The sequence below is a fragment of the Phocoena sinus genome, chromosome 1 (genome assembly GCF_008692025.1).
Source record: "Phocoena sinus isolate mPhoSin1 chromosome 1, mPhoSin1.pri, whole genome shotgun sequence".
NCBI lineage: Eukaryota > Metazoa > Chordata > Mammalia > Artiodactyla > Phocoenidae > Phocoena > Phocoena sinus.
In genome coordinates this window covers 13,931,888-13,953,029 of record NC_045763.1, presented here as the reverse complement: position 1 = coordinate 13,953,029, position 21,142 = coordinate 13,931,888, and the positions used below count along the sequence as shown (strand labels likewise).

General features: G+C 52.0%; 1 protein-coding gene and 1 long non-coding RNA gene across 2 annotated transcripts in view; one reads left to right on the top strand and one right to left on the bottom strand.

Moving 5' to 3' along the window:
- Positions 1-21,142, bottom strand: part of IGSF21 (immunoglobin superfamily member 21) — a 244,508-nt gene that overhangs the window by 77,733 nt on the left and 145,633 nt on the right. The window contains exon 3 of the mRNA XM_032641651.1: positions 2,402-2,523. Coding sequence (XP_032497542.1) covers positions 2,402-2,523 — 122 coding nt within the window. The remainder of the gene's footprint in view (positions 1-2,401; positions 2,524-21,142) is intronic.
- Positions 278-3,844, top strand: LOC116758651. Its single transcript, XR_004351203.1, has 3 exons — positions 278-326; positions 2,425-2,550; positions 2,685-3,844. It is a non-coding gene; the product is annotated as an uncharacterized LOC116758651 (long non-coding RNA).

The following is a 21,142-nucleotide window of genomic DNA, read 5'->3' as shown; positions in this document are numbered from 1 at the left end:
TACCTGCCTGCATTCCCGGCGTTGTTAGTGAGGATCAAGAGAAAGAGTGCACAAGGAGGGTTTTGTGAGATTTGGGGAAAGGGGAGGGCTTCTTTTTTTATGATGAGGAAAGGAGGGCTTTTCTAGGCAATAAGAGCAGCAGGCACCACTCAGCAACTACGGCTGCTCTTTATGCAAATTATTAACTCAGCTCACGAGGTTGCAGTGAGCTTCGCCCTGTTGTCATTCCCTTTTAGAGACTGGGAAACTCAGGCACAGTTACCAACCCCAGATTACACTGAAGCAAGGGGGTGGAGGAGCCAGGATTAGAACGCAAGCCATCAGACGTAAGTCTCATCAAACCCCACAACGACTGTTTAAGCCAATCATATTAAGCCTGCTTTACAGATGAGGACACCAAGGCAGAGAGAGGTCAAGGTCCTTATGGTCCAAGGTAACTCAGCAGGAAGTAGCTGAGCTGGGCTTTGAACCAGGTCTTTGCCTACCAGGGCTGTGCTCTGGTTACATGAGATGGTGGGGGTCAGAGCCAAGGAAACACCCTGGAGACCACACCTGCAGCCGCGGGTGGGGGACTGAAAATGATGGTATGTGGGGAGCTGTTGCTTCCCAGAGACCTTGGTAACCAGGCAGAGGTGTGGCAGGCGGAGACGGGTTTCTGGGAAGCTGGAGGTGATCTAAATGTCCACTTGTGCAAAATCATCTGTGGCTCCCAGGATAGCTATTTTCTTCTCCAAAATGAGTTTTTACCTGTTTTTCGTTTTGATGGTAACTGGTGGGTCTTAGGTGTGCTTTAAGGCACCCCAAATCATTTTGGGAAGCGGGTGTAGGAGAAATCATAAATAGATGGATGAAGGTATCTGTGTGGCCATTTGTACACCTCTTTGGAGCCCCTTCACATCCACAGTCTCACAAGATTCCCCCAACAAACGCTGGGTCTGAGCTCCTAACACAAAGCCCAGAGAGAGGAGCACGCAGAAAGGTCCTCCAGGAGAGACACCCACCTTCCGTTCTTACCAAAGTGGGCATGGAAGGACCACCGGCCAGATTCCCTACGCAGGGCTGGATTTACCCTTTGCAATCTTCTTGTCCCATTTTCTACTTTTATCCACAGGGAAACTGACACCCAAAGGGCCAAGGAGGGTGCCCAGGGTCATCCACTCAATTTGCAAATCTTATAGTGTAACTACTGTGTGTCAGGCCTCGTGTTGAGAGCTGAGGGTGCAAGGTGAAGGGGGAGCACCCATTCTGTCCTGATGCTCATGGTCACAGAGAGAAGGACCAACCTGTGTGTGCAGAGCGGGGCCTTATCCTCCTGGCGGGTCAGGGGTAAGGCATAAGCGGGGACGCGGCAGGCACCCCACGAAGCACAGTGCGAGCCAGCTTGTCTCCTGCAGCATCTCCCCGCGTGCCTGGTGTAGCCAGGTTGTCCTCTAGCTTCGGAGCAGACTGCCACTTTCTGCCTGGCCACCAGGCAAAGCATTTGGCTGTGTAGTGTGAAAAAGCACGCACGTGTGTGTGTGTGTGTGTGTGTGTGTGTGTGTGTGTATGCATGTGTTCTGGAGGAGCCGCAGCCATTGGCTTTGGGGGAGGTCAGTTCTGCTGGGGTGGCGGACTGTCTAAAGAAGGTGTCCCATGGGAGGACCTGCTCGATTGGGTTCTGAAGGCTGATGAGGAGTTTACCAGGTGGCCGAAGGGAACAGCACCCATCAAGTGTAAAGGGTCAGAGCAATAAAATAGGATTGGGGCCTTTTAGGCAGTGGGTGGGAGGGGAGTGGGGCCGTGGGTGCCCACACGCCTAGGACACAGCAGGGCCTAGAATGGGATCCGCTACCTTAAAGTCTTCTAGGAAAGGGGTAGGGGTAGAAATATTAAGTATCTCCATCCCCAAGGGCTCTTCCTTCCCCATCCTGTTGCTGCTTTGAACCTAGGGTCCGGTTGTTTAGGGTCTGTTTTCCTTCCCAGGTTTAGAGCCCGTGGGGAACAATAGGATGTATTCCACAGGCTTCTGAACCGGGTAGAGCTGGTTTACATCCCACCCCTGGCATTCCTGGCTGTGTGACTTTCGGCATATTGCTCACCCTCTCTGGACCTCAGTGTCCTCACCTGGAAAGGGGTTTGGAAAACCCACTTTGGGGACTGTTGGAGGAGCCGTCTGGAGAGGCCAACATAAAGGGTCTGCTCCATGTGGCAGAGCTGCAACTTGACCCCTTCCTGCTTCTTCCCTCCAGGGGATGACTCCCCTTGGGAATGGGTCCCCCTTCTGCAGCACAGCCCCAGCTCTGCCTTCCAAGCCCATGGAGGGTGATCCTGAGACCCCCCCTCCCCACTACAAGAGCATTGCATGTAGGATAGACATGAAAGGGCTGGAGAAGTGGCCCCCTGGACACCTCCCAGCCCTCACCTCACGGTGGACTGGTACACCAGGTCCTCTCGCTTGCGGTAGTTCTCCATGTGGGAGAAGTTGGTGGAGAACATGGCGTCGAAAGTAAAGATCTTCTGCTTGATGGTGCCGCCATCCGTCACCTGCAACAGAGCACAGAGGAGTCACAGGTGAGTGCTCGGCCAGCCCTGCCACCCCTTTCCTCCAGGCGGTGAGTGGGCTCCAGGGATGCTGGGGAGATGCAGGCAGCCCCAGGAGAAGCCTCTCGGGGGAGATGTCACAACCATCACTATTATCCTCCCAGGTCATCCCCACATCACTGATGTGCAGGCTGAGGCTCTGAAGTCAAGTGCCTTCCTGAGGTCCTACAGCTAAGGAGGAGTAGGGCTGCCTCTTCTTCTGGCCCTTTCCGATGCACCAGGTGGTCCCACTTCTGCATCCCACTTGTTGGCCTTGCAAAAATGACAAGCAAACCTTGGGGAGCCGCAGACAGGGCCAGAGAGTGTGAATGTGTTTTGCAGAGTCAGCCAGAGTGCCAAAGCCATCCCCACCCAAGGAGAGAGGGAATGGGGGAGCAGGCTGGATAGAAAGAGAGAAGAAATGGGGCCAAGGGCAGGCATCTGTACCAAGATCTCATACGGATTCAAACAAGCTAAACTGCAATGGTTTCCAATAAATTCTTCAAGGGAGAAGACCAGAATAGCTAGAGAGCCCAGAGGAGGGGAAGGTCCCATCCTGGGGATAGGGTAATCATGGAGGGCTTCCTGCAGGAAGCAGTGCATAAGTTGTCTTCTGAAGGAAGAGTAGGAACCAGCCTAGTAAATGGAGGGAGTGCTTTCTAGGCAGAAGGGACAGCAGGAGCAAAGGCCCTGGGGTGGGAAAGAAGCATCTGTGCTCAGTGAAACGAGACTGTGTTCAGAGTGCCTGGGGCAGAGAGGAAGTGAAGAGAGTAGACTCCGAGGAGTGAAATGGGAGCCACATCAGGGAGCGCCTGATGGGCAAAGGAACTCAACTCCCCCGAAGGCCAAGGAGGTGCAGAGTTTCAGATTCTATTTACAAGCTCCCTCTGGCCTTAGAAGAGATTGAAGGGACTTGTCTGGAGACAGGGGAACCTGGGGTGGCTAGGGAGAACCCAGTCTGCTGACACCAGCGATGGAGAGAAGAGGACAGTGTGGGGGACTTGCCTGCCTCTGGCTGCCCTTGGGACAGGCCAGGAGGGGTGTCAGGAAGTCCCCGTTTCACATAGGAATACGAAGGAGGCCCCGAGAAGGCAGGGGCTCTCAGGAGGTGGTAATAAAGCCCACGCTGGAAGACAAAGGCTGCACAGGTGCCCAGCTGTTCACAGCTGATTAAAAGCCGGACCAAAGTGTGCCCTAATCCCGCCTGCCGCCTGTCCGCATCCCCATCCCCGCTGCTGTGCTGCCTCCCGCTAATGAAAGTGTTACTCCACAAAGCAGCAAGGTATGTGTTGTCTCTGTTTCAATTATTTATCTGTTTACTCAGCTGCAGTTTTCCGCTTGTCTCAGCAACTCTATTATAGAGTTGCAGCCTCGCTAACAGCCTGCAACAGGGAGGCCTCCACTTCCTGAAGAAGTGGAATTAACTCCCTGTGGCTCTGTGTGCTGGAGGCAGGAGAGGGGGCTGGGGGTGGGGTTTCTCCAAGGGGCTTGGGGGAGGGCTCGAGACGCCGAAAGGTGCTTCCCCAGCCCAGCAAAGGCGGACTGACCCTGGAGCTGGGTCTGCCACCTTCTTGGCAGGACTGGCCCGGGGCAGCTGGCCTCCTTTGGGCACATCTGGACCCCAGCTGACTTGGACCACATCTGTCTGGCCAAGGTGGTAGTGCTGCTGGTTTAGGGAACACAGATCCAGTGCAATCCAGCCAGCATTTATTGAGTGCCAGCTGTGTGCCATAAGAGTAGGAGACCTCTATTAGTACTGGGGTCCCCAGGGAGCCCCGGCTGGTGAGGGTTAGAGTGATGATAACACATTCACCAGCTCCAGGACCCTGAGAGGGATCAGTGGTGGGACTTCCCACTACACGGTGTCTCCTCGCTGAGCTCACACCTCTGTGCCTCCAGCAGGCTCATCCACCGCTCATACACTTCACCTGTTCCCTCTCTGAGGGCTTTGCGCTTTTCTGACCGTGCGTGGCTGCAGTCAGAAGGCAAGACATCTCATCCTCTGGTCCTCTCACATTGCCTCCCACCAGTTTCCCAAACAGGGGATGATGAGAATGGAGGAAGCCTGAGGAAGAAGAGCAAAGTACCTGTAAACCAGGCCCCTGAACTGGGGGACAATTTTGCCCCCTCCTCCTCACGGGGACATTTGACAATGTCGGGAGCCAGTTTTGGTTGTCACAACTCAGGGGCAAGACGTGCTCCTCGTATCTACCAGGCAAAGGCCAGGGATGCTATAACCATCCTATGATGCACAGGCCCCCAAAGAATTATCTGGCCTCAAATGTCAACAATACCAAGGTTGAGAAATCTGCTTGAAGCACATCTCTTTGTATAGAGCAGAATAGACAGTAATCTCCCATTTTGCAGATGAAGAAACTGAGGCTTGGAGAGGCAAAGTGATTCATCCGAGGTCCCACAACGGGCTCTTGGCAGAGCTCTGGCTCCCAGACCAGGGTTCCCATCCCACCCACTAGGCTGAAAGGGCTGAGGATGAGCTAAGCGCCTCTCGGGGCCTCTCTCTCTACACTCAGCGGCTGTCTCATCAGGAGGCAGGATGCCAGAAGCCCGGCGGAGCTTTGAGTAATCTTCTCCTAAAGTCGTAAAAGTGGAAGGCATCCTGCCTGTTTGACTTGCAGCCTCGCCTCCCTTCAGGTACTGCTTTTTTATCTCCTCCTAAAATGCGGCAGCCCTTATCGTCCCAATTTCAAATTTCACTCCATTTTTTTTTTATTATACAAAGGAGGAAAAAAAAATCTGTCAGTAAAACTGTCTCCTCAAATTTATTCTCCGGGACTGAGGTTTTTATTAGTGGGAAAATACACCCACACCCCACACGTACTCAACACATACCCACACACCCCAGATAAAGCACCGAAGAATTACCTGAATCGTAAATCGCTGTTTCAGGCCCAGGGACAGGGGAGTTTCAAGGACGCACCTAGTTTTACTTTGGTTTCATTTACATCTTTTTCTCTGGGGCCCGCGTCTGGCTGCTGTGGTTAAACTGGCCTCGGGCAGCCGGAGACAAGCACTGATCTCCTTCCAGTCAAGGCATCCACGGTCCCAGCTCCCTGCAGCTGGCTCTCAGACCTCCCTCAGCCTCAGGGAAGGTTAAGGAAAGTAACAGACTCCAAATTCACTCTCAGGCCCCAGACCAGTGGGCAAGTGGCTATTTGCAAGGAGGTTATTCTGTAGTTCTTGGAGGTTTGAACCCCTCAAGACAGAGGCTGGGAGGGGGTGGGGGTAATCACAGGCAGTGGGCAGAGGGCATGGTGTAAGCCTGAGAAGATGCTGCAAGACACCTTCCCTTTAGTTCTAGAAACGTGTCGCCAGGCCTAAGACACACAGGCACAGTTCTAGTCCCCATCGGAGAGAAAGAAATGAATTTCAGACACCGTTGCAGCCCATCACGAGCTTATTCACAGTCTGGTGGGGGAGATAACACCACTCACAGTTAAGCGAGAGGCCAAAGTCTGGGAGATCATGGATGTAGCAACAGGTATTTGCCAAGCGTCATCTGAGGCTCATGGAGGAGCCAAGAATTCCTTTGGCGGGGGGGTGATCACAGGAGTCTTCCTGGAGGAGGTGGGCCCTTTTCAGGGGGTATCTAGTCTCAGGCTGCTTCTCCCTGCCTATGGGAGGCTTTTGAGCAAGAAGCAATACTGATTTCCCATACCCCAGTCGAATTCTTGATTTTTGGTTACTACTTTGTGCTTTTGAGCAAGCTACTTCACCTTTCTAAGCCTCAGTTTCCTCATCTGTAAAATGGGGACAACTCAACCTATCTTCTTGGGAGGATTAAACGAGACAAGGCTTGGAAAGATCACCCAGTGTATGGTCAGCGCTCAGTGGAGACAGCTATTTTTGTAAATACTAACACTTCTCTGAACCACCTCTTTTTCTGGGTCCCTTCTCACTCTTCAGGGCTGGAGAGCAGAGTATCTCTTGCTGAAAAGCCAGAGGATGCAAAAAATCAGTAAATGAAAGAAGGGGGTCCATTTCTGGGGAGGGAGGCGGGTGGGAGGAGCCAGAAGCCAGTGTGGGCAACTGAGAACTGGAGGGCTGGGGGTTGTGTGTGGGGAAAGCAGAGGCCCAGGAACTTGCTGAACTGTTATATTATTCTATCAGCCCAAAGAGGGAGCTCGAGGAGGCTCAGAACAAGGACGTGGTGGCAGGCTAGTCTCGGGGGCTCCAAGACAGTCCCCCGGTGCCCATAGTGGGTTGGGACCAGGAGATCAGGGCAGACAGAGAATGACAAAGCTAGTGGGGGCAGTCAAGGTGCTGTTGGAGAGCCAAAGATGTGTGGGTCTTCCCTTCCCCAGAGGGAGATGTGCTTGTGTGTTCATTCACTCATTCGTTCATTCAACAGATTTTTAGTGAGTCAATCAACAGGGCTTGAATGTGAGCTGCTTCTAGAACATAAGCTCTACGAGGGCAGGGTCTTTATCTGCCCTGTTCAAGCTCTGCCCCCAGAGTTGGGCACCTGGTTCTTACTCAGTAACTGTTTGTTAGAGTGAGTTGAACCCTTACCACATTCCAGGCGCTGGGGCGCCACAAGGAAAAAGAGAAGCCATTCCTACAACACAGACCTGCCCCCAGAACAGCCTTCCGTGCCCACGCCCCAGTTTCATGGGGCTTCCCAACAGGACCAGGCCCAGTGGGGAAGGTGGAGGGACCATCCGTGCAGTGATGCCCCAGAAGGAACCAGCATGGGTCTGAGGTATTTTTTCTCAGAGGTCATTCCGAGACAGGCTGGGACCTGGGGCCCTTTGCTGCAGTGCTTGTACCTAGACAAGTTTCTCCTCAAGCAACCAAATGCAAAGAAACTATATGGGACTAAAATAACTGAATGCAAGCACCGTTGGGGTAAATTCTGGACCAAAAGATACAAAAAGACCAAAAAAAAAACCCTATCTACCACTTCTGAAGAGCCGGGAGCAAAAACTGGGTGTGTAGCAAAAGCAGTGTACCGCGCATGCCCCCTGCACACAAAACACCACAAAGGGACTGGGGCAGAACACCTAAGCCACCCATCTGGACACACCCCTACCCTCACCCCGTCTAAGGAACCAGCTTGCCCCCCAGCTCGGCGAGCGAGCAGGAACCTCTTACTTGTTCTCGCTCCCCCTGCTTCAGCCGGGCCCCAATAAAGCCTTGCCTGAATTTCTTGTCTGGCCTCTAGTCAATTTCTATTTATTGGGGAGGTCAAGAACCCTGGTCGGTATCCAGCCCCTGACTGATCAGCTACACTGGATGGAGACCTGGGTTCTAAATCTCTCCACACGTCTCCCTTCTCCAGGCCTCAGTTGCCCTAAATGCTCAGTGAAGAGACGTGGGGCAGAGTGGCCTCTGAGGGCCATTTCTACCCCGAATGCCCAAATGTTCTGATTCTAGAACAGCTGGCCCTGGAGGCCACACTTATTCACGCTCGGTTTGCCCAGCCAAGGCTCAACAGCTGCCCACGGGTCCCAAGCCTGCCCGACCGTGTCCCAGGGCGCCGGCTGTCCCCGACCAGCAAATCTGGCTTCAGCCAGGCTGGGTTGATTTTCAAGTGGAGCCACCAAAGTGTGTCAAATGGACTGAGTCCTGCCAGCAGCGTGAGAGCCTGCGGGGGCCGACCAGGGTTTTCCATTTGAAAAACAAATAAGTCTCCAACTTTAGCCTCCTCCCGATGTCTCTGGGTGCCTTCATCGGGAAGAGAAAAAAAAGAAGGGGGTAAAAATCAGCTCCCCCACCCCCCAACCTCCTTCTCTTTGTGTTCCACAAAACCAGTTACAGGTTGGAAATAGCTGTAATAAACTTGATATCCACTTGTGGGCCAATCCCACCGCGGCTGGAAAGTGTAATAGTGGCAGAGAGTGTATTTTGCTGGAGCTGTTTAAATTGCCTGCCAACATCATCCCAACTCCTCTCCAGCCGCGAAGGAATTTTATCTCCTAGAAATGGAACAGCTGAGGTTTCTGTGGCTGGGCAGTGAGAGGGAGAGTTTGCAAGGAGGGTTTTTAATGAACTGATTAGACATGGAGGAGTGATGGCTCCAGAGTCAGGCCAGCCCAGGTTCAAATCCCAGCACTGGCAGGTTCCAGGCAGCTCCCAGGCTATTAAAATGGGCAAGAGCGGGCTTCCCTGGTGGCGCAGTGGTTAGGAATCCGCCTGCCAATGCAGGGGAAACGGGTTGGAGCCCTGGTCCGGGAAGATCCCACATGCCGCGGAGCAACTAAGCCCGTGTGCCACAACTACTGAGCCCACGTGCCGCAACTACTGAGCCTGTGAGCCTAGAGCCCACGCTACACAACAACAGAAGCCACCGCAATGAGAAGCCTGCGCACCGCCATGAAGAGTAGCCCCCGCTTGCCACAACTAGAGAAAGCCCGGGCCCAGCAACAAAGACCCAACACAGCCAAAAATAAATAAATAAATAATTTAATTAATTTTGAAAAATGGGCGAGAGCCATGGCTGCCTTATAGAGTTGTAGCTGTAGGGAAAGGGACACTGAAAGTGACGAATGGTGGCTAGAATGCTGGGCCAAGTGTGAAGAGGCTCAGTTCCTCCTTGGGGCTGTCACTTCCTGGCTCTGTGTTCTCAAGCAAGTCACTGATAGTCTTGGAGTCTCGGTTTCCTCATCTGTAAAGTGTTCATCGGACCTATGCCCCAGAGTGGTTAGCAGTACTTTTTAAAAACCCAAATATATGTGAAATCTTCCTGTAAAATGTGATAAGCATATCTAAAAACTTCTGCCATGCAATCGTCACCTAGAAGTCTCTTCCCCACCTCACTCAACCCCGAGTGCCTAGCATGGGATTGGCACACAGTCTGTCCTTATAATGTACGTTTGTGTAGTGAATCAACAAGTCAGCGAAGGAAGGAATGTTCTAAAGTCTACTTAGATGTGTCTCCATCCAACCACTCAGAAATTACGCTGAGAAAGCTCCCTCCGAGGCCCAGTGCAAAGATCAACTAGTGTTAGAGAAAGGCTTAGATGGAGTCAGCCTCGGCATAGGGCTCAAGCCATTTGTGCATTCAAGCATTCGCTTATTGATTGAGTTCCTTTCATGAGGTGTGTTCGATTCCAGGAGGGCAGCCATGGACACAGCAGGTGAGACGGTGAAGAAACATAATCATCTCACTTAAATGTCTGCGCTGGGTGTCTTCCAACTCCTCCAGCAGAACCTGAAGCCCAGGAGGGCCGCGACTTTGCTGTGTTCAATGTTGTATCGCCCACTCCCAGGACAGCCGGCTACAGAGAGGGCTCTCCGTCAATATTTGTACAGAAATGAACATGCCTTCTATAGATGCAAAAACTGAAGCCGCTGAAGGGCTGCCACTCACTCAGGCTACCCGGTCTGTCAGCGGAGGAGTGAAGATTTTGAACCTGGGTCTGATTCCGAGGTCCAGAGTGGAAGTGGCCCAGGCAGTAGAGTTGATGAAGTATTGGGTTGAGGCCAGGAAGGGAGCAGGTATTCTAGGCAGAGGGAAACCACGGCGGGGTGCAGGGTACCTGCTCAGAGAGGAGCAAGGAGAATAAAAATGGAGAGGAAGAGGGGACAGCAATGCAGCCTCCCCCTGGCTTACTACTGTGCAGTAGGAGGGGCACGGGGTTCCTGCCTTCCTTGTTGCCATGGTGACCCTGGACCACTCTTCCTCTAGACTCCCTGCCCGCCTGTTCTCCACCCTGAGTCTGCTTCTGCATCTCCTGGGCCTGGGAGCTGGGCCAGGGGAGCAGCCACAGAGAGGAGAGGGCAGGCTCCCCTGGACCCTGGGGGAGGAGGATGCCGGATTCCCAGGGATAGCAGGGAGGGCTGGGAATCCTCAAGTCAGGTGCCACTCACCACTCTGGGTGGCCAGATTCCACCCCCACTCCATCTCCCTTGTGAGTCCTGGCTTCTGGCAGGGCTGGGCTCGGGGTAATTGGCTTCCCCTCGTGTGTGTGTGTGTGTGAGATCCGGTTTTTAACAGAGACAGCTGGTGTCATAAATTGCTTGTCTCATCTGGTTACCGTGCAAAGGCGGACAGCAGCTCAGGGATGAGGTGTGGGGCGGCCCGGGGGCTGGTAAGAATGGCAGGCAGAGGCGTGGCAGCTGGTTTTGTGGGCACACACATGGGCAGAGCCTATGCAAGTATGAGGAGGTGCGTGTGCAACGGGAGTGAACACAAGGGGGTCCCAGGGGCTGCCGGCGGCCGGCTCATGTGGATGAGCGTGAGTGCAAATAAGAAAGCCTGTGTTCAGGGGCTTTGGGGATGGACACCTATCAGCAGGGGCAAGTGGACAAGCCTACATGCCTCTAGGCTACATGTAAGGATGCATATGTGTGTGTGTGTAGAGCAAAGTAATGGTGAGAATATTTAGTGTAGCTCTAGATGTTTGGGGAAGAACATGAGGGTTTGTGTGTGTGCACGTGTGTGTGTGTGTGTGTGTGTGTGTGAATGATGCCTGTACCCATGGAGTAAGCCCAGTTACACACCCTGTTCCCTGCTCTGGGCCAGGGGATAGGGGGCATCAGCTGGGGTGTGTGTGTGGGGGGGGGCATGTGTCTGAGAAATGCCAGGCTGGGAGACACCATCACGCCAATGCTGTCCTCCTGCCACTGTCCACCCCCGGGGCAGGCTCCCACCAGTCAAATGCAAAACCACAGTCAGAACCCAACCACCTGAGCCCCCAGACTCCACCAGACACAAGATGCTCTGAGACCTCCCTCGCCATCTCCTGTGTACCCCCCAAAACCCACACTGCAGGGGCTGGCAGGCAAGAAGCAGGGGAGACTGGAAGGACCTGGATAGATGCTAGACACTCAGACTTCTGTGCACAGATGAATCACCTAGCCAGGTGGGAGTAGGGTTTGAAAATGTCAATTTCCCTGGAAGCCCATGCCAGAGGTTCAAATGCAGTGAGTCTTGGGTGGAGTCTGGATTGGGGATTTTTAACAAGCTGCATGGAGTCAGTTGAACGCAGGGGTTGGGGACCAAAATGGGGAGACACTGCCCTAACTCCCGTGGACTCCCCCGCAACCAAGGCCTCTGCGCAGCTTTCCCAGGTGCCATACCCTTGGCGCCTGAGAGGCCCGGCCGCTCAGCGCAGGAGGGACCCTTGACCGTCCCATCTAGAACCTGCACGTTATAGAAGGCCAAACCAAGGCCTTCCGTGAGGGGAGAGACAGGCCCAGGGCCACACAGGAAGGAGGTGACAGGGCTGGGGGCCAGGTCCTTGGCTCCTCTTTGCACCACATCGCACTGATGCTTGGGACTCCAGAAACCAAGGTTCACCATCAAGTGCTGTACAGATGCGGCACCGGGGTTGTTCTTGTCCGTCCTCTGCCTTTGGGTCAGGGCACCCCAATCCCTGCTGTCTATTCCATGCCTCCGGGTAATGATCCCCAGCATTAGAGATGGGCCCCATGGTCATGTAGTCACCCCAAAGACAGGGCTCTTCCCAGTATGGCCAAAGCTCTCCCCTGCCATGTTCTGGAAGCAGTGGGGCAGGGATGGAGGAGGAAGGAGGAACTTTTTCAACCACCTTATGTCTCCCTGACATACCTGCCCTCAGCCTTCACTCCTCGAACCCAAGTGACTACACTTCTCATTCATTCATTCATTCACTTGTTTGTTCATTGGTTCAGCACCTCCTGGCGGCCAGGCCTGTGGACAGAGGGTGCATCAGACAAGGTCCTGGCCATCAAGGAACTCCTAGAAAGGGCAGGGTAGGGGAATCACAGAAAGAAACATCAGCAGCACATGCTTGCCTGCCGTGGGCTGCTCGGTGTGGAACGGAAGTGGCACAGGGCAGACAAATAGAGAGCTCTGCCAGGGAGAGCTCAGGCAGTACCCACAGAAGAGGGTACTCTGAGCTGTGCCTTGGAGGAGGGAGAGGAGTTTGCAGGGCAGACAAGAGGACGCAGGAGGGCACTCCAGACACAGAGGATGCCAGACAAAAGTAAGAGAAAAGGCCAGGCATGGGTGAAAAGTGATGCGGAGTTTCAAGATGGATTTTGTGGGATGCTCTGTGGGATGCTGGGATGCGGAGTGTGGCCGTGGGAGCTGGACCCCATGTGAAGGGTCTGGGTTTGGTAGTGATAGTCAGAATGCTAGGTTCAAATCTAATTCAAGATCTTGGGCAAGTCACTTCACATCTCCCTGCCTCAGTTTTCTCATCTATCCAACGGGGATAACAGTAGTACCACCTCATAGGTGATAGGCTACAGGATGATTTTTGTTCTTCCACGTAAACTGCTTAGAAAGAAGCCTGGAATACAGTAAAGGCTCTATAATTGTGTGCTATTTTATTAGTTCTAAAATGTGCTATTTTATTAGTTCTAAAATGCTTAGCACGGCAGATATGACGTAGTAGATATTATTATTGATATTATTTTGTCAGAGGGAGATGGGGAGCCACTGAAGGCTTCAAGCAGGGGAGTGACAGCTCCCACCAGGGTCAAAAAAATCCCTTTATCTGCAGTGTGGACAACACAGCTAGGGGCAAGCAGGTCTGGCTTGGGAAGAGGCCTTTGGGACAGAGAGAAGAGATCACTTTTCCAGCCCCCTTTTCAGGGCTGTGACTTGATTTTTGGATCCCCCCAAGCTGGCTGGGCAGGTGTGGGTGTGGGTGGGGGCGTGGCTGAGTCTTGTCTGATCCCAGCACCCGTGTGTCTGTGTGCGATCCCCTGCCTGTGACACCCCAAACAGCATCCCGCAGTGCCATGCTCAGCGCTCGGTCCCCATGCCACCCCCTGGGCTGCCTGTCAGCGAGCACACCTGTGTGGACAGGTTGCGTCCAGCAAGGGCTCATCGTGGGGACAGATGCCCAGCTTCTGCCAGTCTGGCTGACTGACACAGTCAGGAGGGGCTGCCCGTAGTGTGGAGGGACCTCGCTGTGCCAACCTGCAGGCCCTCCACACTCGGCAGGCGCTGCAGATGACCAGCCTTCTGTCAGCATGATCAGGCGCTGGGAGACCAGTGGACATGACCCATCAGCCGCCTGCGCCAGGCTGCCCACCTGCTACCCAGGGGGCGGGGCGCGTCAGCGAACACTGCTAGGCTGGCACATCCTGCCCCCTGTAATTAGCACACGGCATGCGGGCAGCCGGCCCAGTGGAGCCTGACTGTCTGTCCGTCTGCAGCTGCCCCGGGCAGCCCCAGCAGCCTGCTGGAGAGAAAGAGTAAGAGCCTGGGCCCCCTCTTGGCTCAGTCACTAAGTGGCAATGGATGCTGGGAAACTTGCATTCTCTCTCTGAGCCTCAGTTTTCTTATCTGTTAAATGCGGCGGAGATGGCTCTCTCTAAATTCACTTCCTGCTATTTCGTGCAGGTGGTGTTAGCAACAGGCAAACTCCGAGTCGCATAATTCTGCGATCTGAGGGGTGACACTAAGCTTATCCCTGCTCATTTATTTCTTCCTTCAACAAGGATTCACTGTGTCTCTACTATGTGCCAGAGACTGTTTTAGGTGCAGGGGATAAAGTCATGAACGGGCCAAAGACCCTCTTCTCCTGGAGACCTCATTCTAGTGGGAGGAGACAGACAATAAACCAAATTAAGGAATATGGAAGAAACACATCAGATCAGGACAAGTGTCCTACAGACAATGAAGACAGAGTGATGGATGGAGGAGGTGGGGACCACAGCAGATTAGGCCACCAGGGGAAGCCCGTTCCTGGAGCTTAAATTTCATATTTAAGCTGAAATCCCAGTGAGGAGGTGGGGTCAGCCTGCTTGGAAAGAATCAAATTGCTTCCTGCCAGCTCCTTATGAAGTCATATTTGTTCAATGCTTCTGGCTTCTCATTTAGTCCCAGCAACGCCCCTGTGGGCAGTGCTGTCTGCATTTTGCAGAGGGGGACACAGAGTCAGAGTGATTGCATTTGCCTACGTGCCCACGGTCCAGATTCAGCTCAGGGAATACAATCCTTTTTCTACTGCGTCTTCACAACTGACTTCTACTTTGCTGAAAACCAGCCTTAATGTTTGTCAAAGACTGTGTGACCTTGCACTTGTCGCCCCCCACTACCCCAGCTTGGTCTTAACAGCCTCGTATTTTATTCCCCCAACATTTACCTATGAACATTTTCAAACATAGAGAAAAGTGCAAAGAATGTTAAAGCGAACATCCATATTCCTACCACCCGCCTTCTGCAACGAGCTTGGCCATGTTTGCTTTACCATATAGTTCTCTCCCTCTATCCGTCCATCCATCCACTTGTATTTATTTGGTGCATTTTGAAGTAAGTTGCAGACATCAGGTACACTTTACTCCTACATGCTTCAGCACGCATATCACTAATCAGAGTTACACTTACTTCTAATTCTCTTTTGGTAAAATTTACATAAAATGAAATGCACAAATCATAAGTGCACTACCCAATGAGCTCTGGCACATGCATCTACCTGTGTAACCCAAGCCCCTCTCATGATATAGGACATCACCATCACTCCAGAAAGATCCTCTGCCCTGCCCAGTCAATCCTTGCCCCCAAAGGCAACTACTATTCTGATTTTTCTCACACCATTCTTGGCCTGTTTTAGAATTTCATATAAGTGGAATCATACAGCTGGTAGTTTTCCGTGAAGGCTCTTCTCTCCCAGCATAACTTTTTTGGGATCCACCCTTGCTGTTGTGTGTGCCCGTAGCTCATTCCTTTTTATCGCTGAGTAGTATTCTATTGGAAGATGAGACCAGTTTGTTGAGCCGTTCTCTTGTTAAATAGACACCTGGATGGTTTCTGGTTGGGCTCTACTATGTATTTAGCTGCTAAGAACATTTTTATACATGGTTTTCTAATGGATGAATGTTTTTATTTCTCTTGCTACTGCTTTGTTTGCCAAACAGCCAGTTCATTTCAACAAGTGTTTGCTGAGCACCTACTATGTGTCTAGCACCTACCTGTGCTAGACATGGAGGTGAGTGATCCCAGCTCAGACTGGGGTCTTGGGCTCTGAAGGCTCCAAGGAGGCACAGAAAGTCAGGAGTGCCTGCTAGGAAACAAGCGATCTGCACGTCACCGTGTTTTATCCTCACAACAGCTTGGTAGCATGTTCATTGCGGCCCCGGTTTTCAGAGGAGGCAACTGAGGCCGGACTGTTGAAGTGACCTGTCCAAGACAAGTGGCAGAGCTGGGCTTCAAACTAAGGGTGACTCCAAACCATGCTCTTTCCTTGTCCTGAATGATGCAGAAGCAGAAACCCAGGGAGGCTGGTGACCTGCTCAAGGTCACATAGGCAGTGCAGTGACAAGAACACAGGCTCCTGTTCTCCCAGTGCAGGGCTCTTTCCCGACACCATGCTGGCTTCATCTTGGGGATCTTAACAGATAAGGTCTCAGTGTTTGTTGAATCAGCATTCCCTCCTAGAAATAAGGCTGGGAGAGCTGTGTTATATAAAAGCCTGGGTTATCTGTGTGTATCTGTGTCCCGGTGCATGGACTCATCAGAGTAAACTTGTCCCCTGTGCTTGCTGATCTAGGACCGCAGCTACAGGCCCCAGAAACCAGGCAGAAGCCTGAGTGTGAGCCTCTGGCAGGTAGTGAGAAGTGGTGGGACCAGTGTCGAGATGGATAAGCTATGTGGGTCCGAAGTCCTTTAATTAAAAATAAAACCCTCAGTGTATATCAGATTAATACAATCTTCAGGGTGAATTTGGCCTCAGACAATGGTCTTGTGGGCCCAACGTTAAGCAAATGAGGAAGGTGATGACAGTTGTTGGAAGGATAATTGTTGTGTAGAGGATTAAAGATGGCTCCACATTCTTTGACACTCCCACACTGAGAGACAGGGGTTTATGCTTTCTCCTTCTGAACGGGGCATGTTCTGTGACGGCTTTGGCCATCGGGATACGCAAAAGTGCCAGAGCATACCGGTTTCCATGCCCAAGCCTTAGGAGGCAGGAGACGTCCACTCCCTGTCTCTGTCCATGGTGCTGGACAGACCACGTGGAGCATGAGAGGGACCCAAAAGCCCAGCCTTGCCTGCACATGACTGAAGCTGCCTTGACCCCTGCAGACCAGACCAGCCGCCACACTGAACATGACCCAGTGACCCCTGGTGATGCCGTTCAAAGCATCAGAATCACCCAGCCTGGCTCTGTTTGAATTCCAGACCCACACAATCACGTGATGTAATGAAATAGCTGGTGTCTTCAGATGCGGCATTTCGGTGTGATTTGTATGCAGCAATAACCACAGCTGCATGCTTCTCCTCTTGTCAAGGAGGAATTCCATCTCAGCCCCCACCTGCACACACAGGAAATGCCAGTGCCACCTCCACTGCATCGTGAGAGCCTCTATTTGATTGGAGCAACATTTGGGTGTGCAGGGGAAGAGGTCGGATCAGGTGGGATCCAGCAGGAAACAGATAGTCCATGCAAAGAGGGTAAATGAGGAGGGTTCAACACCAGGTTTATTTACAAAGGTGTGAACAGAGCTGAGGGATCCCAGCAAGGCATGTGTGGTGGCACCTGGGGCAGGGACCAGTGGGAGCTGCTAGTTTTTTAAGGGGCAAAGGGAAAGGGGCAAAGGGGTGGGAGTTTTACCTGCACCTGAGAGAGTGGCAGATGAAGGAAAACGCCACCCAACAGGAACTTAGGTAGAGGGACACGGGGAACCAGGAGGGAAGAGCTGGAGAATAAATACACTGTCCTCTCAATTTCACCTGTCTACCCCCATCTCCTGCAGGTGCCTTCCATTAGCCAAATACGACTGGGAGTCAGCCGGCAAGAAAACCCATTGATGCTACTAGTACAGGTCGGCTTTCAGGCACAAAGGATGGAGAAGCTAAGAGTGGGTCTAGGGGGTGGGAGAAGGTGTCCAGTGGACCAGGAATCCAGGGAGCCAAACTTGAGTGGCTACCTAGCTCGGCAAATTTCCATTAAACCCTGTTCCTTGTCTGGTTGACCCATAGCTGCATAAAGCAAGGTCCCACCCTCCACCCCACCACTGCTCCCCCACCAGACAGTTCAGATGCGTGTGTGGGAAACAGCGGCATCAGAGAGGCTCCCATTCAACTGTCATGTTTCTTCCCACAGCTGCCTCATGTCTGATAACCAAGATGCAGCTGATGGGGGAGAGAGAGCTGAGCCCATCTCTGCTTCTTCATCACCACCAGGCTCCGTGAAATGGGGGTGCAGGGGAGCTGAGAAAGGAAGGCTGGTCCTCCACGTCCTTGCCCTGTGGAGCAGGTCCCGCCTGAGATGGGTCCTCCTGGGAAGCTTGGGACTTGGAGACTCTGAGCCCCAACGTAGAGCCCTGGGTTGTGATTTCTCCCTATAACTCTGCTCCCAGGGCAGTTCTCCAAGAAAATGCATGAGAGGGGCCTCTAACTGACCCCAGGGCTGGCTCTGCAGCCTGCCATACATGCAGTCATATGGGGCCCTGTGCTGAGAAGGTCTCACTCTTGGTTTAATGCTTTGCCATCTTGAAATTTGTAATCATTTTTGAAGGAAGGACCCCATATTTTCATTTTGCACCGGGCCACACAAGTTAGGTAGCCGATCCTATTTCCAAGCAAGCAAGAGGTCTCTGGGACTGATTCCTTTGTCTTGATCAAGACCCAGCGAACTTTCTCTGATGGTAAATATTTTAGGATTTGCAGGCTATACAGCCTGTGTTGCAACTAACCAGCCCTGATGTTATAGTGTAAAAGCAGCCATAGACAATCTGTAAACAAATGAAAGGACATAGCTGTGTTCCAGTAAAGCTCTGTAAAAAAAAAAAAAAAAGATGGTGGGCTGGACATGGCCTATGAGCTATAGGTAGCCAACCCCTGGTCTAGATTGTAAGCCCCTCCTCTCCGTGTCTGCCTGTCTGATTCTGGCTCATTCTTTTTTTTTTTTTTTTTTTTTTTTTGCAGTATGCGGGCCTCCCACTGCTGCGGCCTCTCCCGCCGTGGAGCACAGGCCCCGGACGCGCAGGCCCAGCAGCCATGGCCCACGGGCCCAGCCGCTCCACGGCACGCGGGATCCTCCCGGACCGGGGCACGAACCCGCGTCCCCCACATCGGCAGGAGGACTCCCAACCACTGTGCCACCAGGGAAGCCCCCTCCGGCTCATCCTTGATGACTCAGCTCAAAAGCTTTTCCTAGCATCTCCGAGGAGAGCTCAGCTGCTCCTGTTTTGCCCTCACCCACACCACACCTGTACACGTTTATTTATTGATCCTGAGCTAAAAGGCAAGTTTTGCGCTGAGCACGGGGGCTACAGTGGTGAGCAGAAAGGCATGGTTACAGCCTTCATGGAGCTTTGTGGTACACACCCAGGTGGGAGTCCTAGGCTAAAACCTACAGAAGGGCAGGGCTGGGATCGTTTTGTTCAATACCATTTTTCACCAATCCTAGTGTAATGTGGTGACAAAATACACAAAGGCAAGGCCTTATGCTTACAACTTTTTTTTTTTTCTAGTTGGGCCACTTGAGCCCCTGAATCAGCTTTGAGGTGGACCTGGTAGGTGTCTTTAACAGAGAGGTTGAGCAACTTGCTCCAAAACACACAGCAACAGACTAATGACAGAGCTAGATTCAAACTCCCAGGCTGGGCCCATTTCAACCATGCCCAGGAATTAGCACTAAGCCCTGATGTCCTAACAGAGCCAGGAGGGATGCCATGGGCAGCTGGAGTCATGAGTCCCAATGAGGGGTGTGTAGATGTTCTCACTCTACACTGGCTCAGTGCGGGAGGGGTGGCTGGTTTATTTCCTCTGGCGGAGAGAAAATTGAAAAGTCTGGTGCCGGTTCCTATTACAAGGAAACTGTTCAATAAAAATCACCCAGTATATTAAACAAAAATCTCTACCTGGCTTTGAACGAACACTTGGTGTTATTACAACGAAAAAAAAGTCCCATTTGCTTTTCATGATAGATCTGTTGTATTTTGTTTTCTTGTCCCCAGAGAGCAAGGATTTCACTGGCAGGGTGATTAAAGAAAGAAAACAGTGGGCTTTGGAGTCCAAGAATTTTGGGTCCAAATCCCAGCTGGACCACTGACTAACTGAGAGACTGAGACTGTTCGTTAACTTCTCTGAGCCTCAGTCTTCTCATCTGTAAAGTGGGGATACTGCTGCCTCCTTCCCAGGGTTGTGGCAAGGATGAAATGTTGCCAATAGTTACCACTCTGTGTTAAGCACCTTCATAAGACACGTGGCCCCTGCTCTTAGGGAGCACGCGTTGTACTAAGAGAGATCAATTGTGCACAAATAAATAGAAAATCAAAAGAGAAAGATGGTTTCCAGTGATCATTGCTATGAAGCAAACGAACCAGAAAGTGAGGGGCTGGAGAGGGACCTGGGCATTCAGTAAAAGGCCAGAGGAGGCTTCTCTAAAACCCATATGAGGACGGACCTAGAGATTGCCACACTGAGTGAAGTAAGTCAGACAGAGAAAGACAAATACCATATGATATCGCTTACACGTGGAACCTACAAAAATGATACAAATGAACTTATTTACAAAACAGAAATAGAGCCACAGATGCAGAAGACGAACTTATGGCTACCGGGGGTAAGGTGGGGGAGGGGTAAACTGGAAGATTGGAATTGACATACACACACTACTATATATAAAATAGATAACTAATAAGGACCTACTTCATAGCACAGGGAACTCTACTCAATACTCTAATGGCCTATATGGGAAACGAATATTAAAAAGAGTGAATATATGTATATGTATAACTGATTCACTTTGCTGTACACCTGAAACTAATGCAACATTGTACATCAACTATACTCCAACAAAAACTGAAAAAAAACCAACAAACCCAAATGATAAAGCACCAGCCTTGGGAAGGCGTTTTCCAGGAGGAAGAGGTGAGAGCACCTGCAAAGGCCCTGAGGTGGTATATGGAGCTTGTTATGTGAGAGAAGAGAAAGGCAGCTGGTGTGGCAGAAGTGGAGTGAGCAAGGTGGAGAGCTGTGGGCCCTCAATCCAGAGAGCTACCTGGAGCCAGATCACACAAGGTCTTAAAAGCTGGCGCAAGGAGGTTGAATTGCTGCAAAGGGAAGGCGTTGTTGGGTCTTAAGCAGGGCAATTCTCTGACTTGATTTACCTGTGTAAGAGATCCCTCTGGCTGCTGGTGGAGAAGGGATTGTAGGGCCTATGGGGGCAGGAAGACCTGGCCAGAGGCTCCTCAGTCATGGAGGGAGGCAGCGGTTCCCACTGAGGCATGAAGTAGATAGAGGCTTGGCTCCTGATCTATTTCCTCCTCCATAGGAGGAGTTTTAATGCATGTCTAAAGGCCAAATGGGGAAGATTCTAAAGGATTTTCAGACCTTGGGCAACTTTGAATTAAAATGCCTCTTTTGTCCAGTGGGCAAGGCTGTGAAAGGCTAGGGAAGCCCCCTTCCCCCACCGCCCCTGGGCAGCCAGACCCCCGGCAAGAAACAGGGGACATGCTTAGTCCACCAGAGATCCAGTTCCTTCCAAATCACTCATTTCAAAGCCAGAAAATGCAAGAAGGGGCTGTCATGGTCATATAGGCAATGAGTCAGCAGCATCAATGTAACAGTGACACGATAGCAGTAATGACCACGGCGACGATAAGAGTATGTCCTGAGAGCTTCCTCGGTGCCAGACATTGTACTAAGTACCTCATATGTGTTTTCTCACCAGAT